The following is a 4,822-nucleotide window of genomic DNA, read 5'->3' on the forward strand; positions in this document are numbered from 1 at the left end:
GGAGTACCCCGAGTACTCTACGAGCTACCTACGAGTTCTTCGAGTTTACTACGAGTTATCTACTCGTGGCGATAATTTTGAACATGTTCAAAATTAGCGCCACGAGTTCAGAGCTGCTACGAGTAGGTAAGAGTCCTCTCCGAGCTTTCCGAATCGTCCTACGAGTTTTTGCCGAGTTAGCAAGTCGGCATTCTCTTGTAACTCGTATGCTGAGAGTGCCCTCTAGTGGGAGAGGGGTAAGAGCTGAATATGATCGTTGATTCGTGTAAAAAGCATAGATGGCCTCGTTGTGACAGATGCTATAGCTGTAGGGGATGGATTGACTAAACACGTGATGATCCCCCACTAACTTTAAATAAAGTTGTCTGTCCGGATGGATAGGAGAGGACCGAGGGAAGTAGCGGCTCTGCAGGTTATCGGCAAAATCTGTAAATGCCCCACCCATTCATTAAAAAAAAATTACCCCTTGCATTTTAATAGGATGATGAAAGTGGATTGCATTAGCACTTTTTTAATAAGTATACCCACCATTACGTCGTATCCAACGAGATTCATAAAATGTGAAGTAGCTGTCCCTTTGTAATAGTAAAACCACATAGTTCCCTGAAACTGGTCCCCAGCATCCAACAGCAGAACATTATCTCTCTGGCTCCGGATCTCGTTCACTTTAGTTACCCGTCGTGCTACTCCACCGAAACACTCGTTACCAGCATCTTCCTCTGCGCTGCAATCCCCTCCATATTTGTCCATTTGTTCGAAACGCGCATGCACATCATTTGTATGAAGTATAGTTAGGTCAAACGCTGATGCGGACAGAAATGTTGACTGCAAGATTACAATAGTTAGTAAGAGCTTCATATTTTATGTGTCGTAAGTTACCTCCTTTCGTATGATTGTCCAATTTGAATGTGTCCAATCTACAATGAACAAATAATTTGAAAATTGACATTTTATTATGGAAACATAACACAACATACAATAGAACAAGTTGTGCTCCATAACGTGTCCGTAAATTACGAGGGTTTCATCACGGTAATGTAAATGCCAAGGAATGCAATCAAAGGTTGAAATTATATAAACATATTTAAAAATTATTCAAACAAAATTTATAAATATAAAATTGATATATTATAGTTGTACAATACATAACGTAATCAGTAGGGAATAGTTTCATTCTTCATTATTCCAAGTTATTTACACAAGTGCAATAAATACGAAAAGTCATTCAGGAGATCAGGGCCAACCAAAGGTAATTTAATATGGCAATGCTGGTGGACGCATCTTAAACCACAGAATATTTGAAATAATACTATGTAGTATTTTTAAAAAAAAATCACAAATTACAAAGAATATAGCACCCTCGAAGGTAGCATAACATCTTACATACCATCGAGATTTAAGAAGCTTTTAGTTTCATATATAAAATATGTTAAGTCGTAAATACAGCAAATGTTCAAATGAAGTAAAAAGCAGTACGTCTATTCCTCTCATATTGTGCCACTTTGTACTGTAGCCTTGGGCCAACTATACATAGGTTAATATAAGAGAGCTTGAGAGCTTCAAGTATGTTATAACAATGCATTAAGAAAACTCCTTGGTCTGCCTAGGCACTGTAGTGCCAGTCAAATATTTGTCTTCAATAATGTACCATCTTTCTATGAAAATTACAGAATGTGTAGATTGGAAAAAAGTAAGGGCGGATGAACTCCTCGAAGCCAACGGCCAAACATGATTTAGTTTAAGGAGTAGGTTTTTTAGTTTCATATAAAACTTTTTTCAAAATGTCAAACTCAAAGAGCTCAATCACCAAGCGCATAGAGGCTTTTTTCGCATGATGCGCTATACAAATCTAACTATTATTAGACAAGTAATTTAGTTAAAAATCGTTTATCAGTACTGCCTTAGAGAATCAGTGCTTCACTCAAAATGGATGACAATTCTCAGGGTTTAGTGTATACAGAATCTTTGAATTGTTATGATGCTCTGTCCTGTTTTTTTTTTTGTTTTGTTTTTTTTTTTTTTCATGCATTTGTAATGTTCTTTTTTTTAATGCATTTGTAATGTTCTTTTTTTTAAATGTATTTGATTGCTGAAATGAAGATTTGAAAAAAGAACATAAAAATGCTTACCTGTTGCTCTAGGCTAAATGAATTATGTCTGAAGTGTTTGCCTAATATTTGCTAATATTGAATGCAGGGCTTCTGATCACTGACGTGGTTCAAATTAGACTGTCATCCTAAATATAATAGGCACTTTACGCAGAACGGGAAGACGGGTGTGGACGGTGGTTAGTGCTTATCAGAGCGCGAAGGCAACAGTAAACAATAGGATCTTAGCAACAATATCCAAGGGGCGGGGCTTACCGGAAAGGTCCATTTTAATACGGATACAAAAACACGGTAAAGAAACACTTGAAGGATTTTGGTTTTCGTAGACAATACAATTGTAAAAGAAAAAAGTAAAGAACATACTTGAGGAAGAAAAAATCTCTCTTCAAAGGTCATACAGTACAGCTATATTAAGCCATACACGTATCGATCGCACTTTGACACGTCTTGTAACCTTTAAAGGTTTTAGATCTGTTTTAGTAATTTAAAGCAGAGAGAAAGCAAATTTTGGATTTTTAGGGATTTTTGAAGTAAAATTGTGCAAATCGGTTGGTATAGTGAATTCATAGAATTTATAATGTGGGTCTACATGTGTAGATCCAAAATATTTTTGTCCGATGGCGCGAAACGCTACCGTTGTCTGAGGAGATGGATTGAGCGGAGTGCTCCTTATCCTTCTGCATGATCCCGGGCTGGAAGCTCTGGAGTTTTGGGCATTTCCATAAAAAAACGACTTCACGCTTTGTTAGAATGTTCCAGCTCTGGGGACGAGTTCAACATTGGCCACCCTCTGGAACCATCATTAATGTGTCACTACTGCTGATATTTCTGGTCTAGTTATTTTTCGGTTAGTACTTTTACGGATTTGCTTCAATCAGAAACACGGATGAATAAAAGGCATATTATAGAGAGGGATTGAAGTTTACATAACAGTATAACAATTGGATACGTAACTGGATGTTCAATGGAATATTACAATGTGGTTTTTAATTAGAGTATATACACCAGACAATGTCATTAGCTTCTCCTCAATTACCATATATTACTTTGATAGGAAATTGCCGAATGACTAAGCAATTTTACAGAGGAAGAAAGATCAGAGAGTTTTAGGTTTGCTGAGGAGAAGGTGACATTAGGGAAAGTATTGAGTGTGTTTTTTCTATAGAAGCATAACCGAGTAGTCTGCATACGGTACAAACAATCTCCATCATCGAAGACAGATATGTTAAAATTTTGAGCCAGACCAAATACAAAAATGAATAGAGATGATCTAGTTTCAATTGTTTAGTGAAAAACTGATTTTCGGTAGCGGCCATTTTGAATTAAAAAATGGAGGCCGTAATGTGAATTAAAAAAAGCTGGCATCCATTTTTCCTTAATCTGTGGATATTTTAGATTGTTAGACATGTTTGCCAAGAATCTTCCTCAAAAAATGACAAATTTAAAAAATATGACATAAGTCCAGTGGCGGATCTAGGAATTCGAAATAGAGTGGGCCTAAGAAGGAAGGACTTTCACAGATGGAGAGTCTAGACCAACTCAGCCCAAGTCATACCTGGGGCTGAGGTAAGACAATGTATGATTAAGTGCCTCGAGATGGCCGGAAACGGCACTCTCAGATCAAGATTGGAAAAATATTTTCCTTTCCTTTTCTCCATTTTTTAAAAATAATTTTGAAAAAAAATTAGGTGGTTGGGGGGTGGGAGCACGGCCCGGCTCGTCCTCCTTGAATCCATCACACCCAACGAATAGAAGAAAAAAAAAACAGTTTAGTATTTTCATTTGTTGTTGGTGTTCTCTTTTTTCCCGTTCCATTGATGTTAATTTTATCAAGTGTGGTTTGATGAATTAATACAATGTTAAGAGTAATCAGACAAATATACCGAATTTGTAACTTGGCCAATGTGGATTGTTGTGAAGAGGTGTGCTGTTGACACGAAACTATATGCTCAATAAGTAGATTTTATTTAGTTTGACAACACATCGTAGTTGATACGATAAAGTTCGGCTGTCAATCAGATACTATCGTTAGAGATGTATTTCTAGAAATTACCAATTCGGGGATCATCCATGGTGATCCTGACGGTGTGGAGATGATGTCCTAACAGAGATTCGTGTACCTCTTTTATTTTTAGTGTGGGAGGAGGGGTGAGTTGTTAAAGAGATGAGCGCATGTAAGCTTTGGATTTTGGATGTAGTCCTGGCCGGGGGGGGGGGAGAGGAGGGGGGGAGAGGAGAGTTGTGAAAGAGATGAGCGCATAATAAGCTTTGGATATTTGGATGTAGTCCTGGCGATGCACGACAATTTTCGATGACGGTATTCACTTATCTAGGAGTAAAACTTTATTGCCTACTGTATAATTTTCTCGCTCATATATGTTACCTGTTATAAGGCATACAATAGACAACACGACTATGAAACACACAACTGTCGAATGAAGAGATTAAAAAATGCCAACAAAATTTACAGCAAATTTCTCCAATCATGAACTACGTATAACATGCTACTGCAGGTGATGTCACGACCACCTGACACAGTAGCCACATTTTGGACAATGAAGTTCATTTAATTTGATTTTGATTTGATTTCCATAGGGAAGTAAAATGAACGCTACCTTTTTGATACAGACCTACAACTATGGCTGTAACCACTGCAATCGATTGGTTTCACAAGTTGGCATAACATAAAGTTAATTAGTAAGATATCATTTTTA

The 4,822-nt window shown here is 37.2% G+C and overlaps 1 protein-coding gene and 1 long non-coding RNA gene across 3 annotated transcripts in view; one reads left to right on the forward strand and one right to left on the reverse strand.

The window, feature by feature from the left end:
• The window catches only part of LOC117102885 (snake venom 5'-nucleotidase-like), an 11,732-nt gene extending 9,485 nt beyond the window's left edge, over nt 1-2,247 (reverse strand). The window contains exons 1-2 of the mRNA XM_033243337.1: nt 2,130-2,247; nt 529-917 (exon numbers count right to left, since the gene is read on the reverse strand). Of these exons, the coding sequence (XP_033099228.1) occupies nt 529-858 (330 nt within the window). The 5' untranslated portion in view covers nt 859-917; nt 2,130-2,247. The remainder of the gene's footprint in view (nt 1-528; nt 918-2,129) is intronic.
• Nucleotides 1-4,766, forward strand: part of LOC117102886 — a 9,376-nt gene extending 4,610 nt beyond the window's left edge. Inside the window, exon 5 of one of the 2 annotated variants that reach the window (XR_004444489.1) lies at nt 4,704-4,766. This is a non-coding gene — a long non-coding RNA (uncharacterized LOC117102886). Of the gene's footprint in view, nt 1-3,503; nt 4,302-4,703 lie in introns of those variants that run through there. The other variant, XR_004444490.1, reaches the window with a different exon arrangement.
• The last annotated feature ends 56 nt before the right edge of the window (nt 4,767-4,822 follow it).

Source organism: Anneissia japonica, unplaced genomic scaffold (genome assembly GCF_011630105.1).
Source record: "Anneissia japonica isolate Jap-2015-1 unplaced genomic scaffold, ASM1163010v1 scaffold597_len517326_cov190, whole genome shotgun sequence".
NCBI classification, from domain to species: Eukaryota; Metazoa; Echinodermata; class Crinoidea; order Comatulida; family Comatulidae; genus Anneissia; species Anneissia japonica.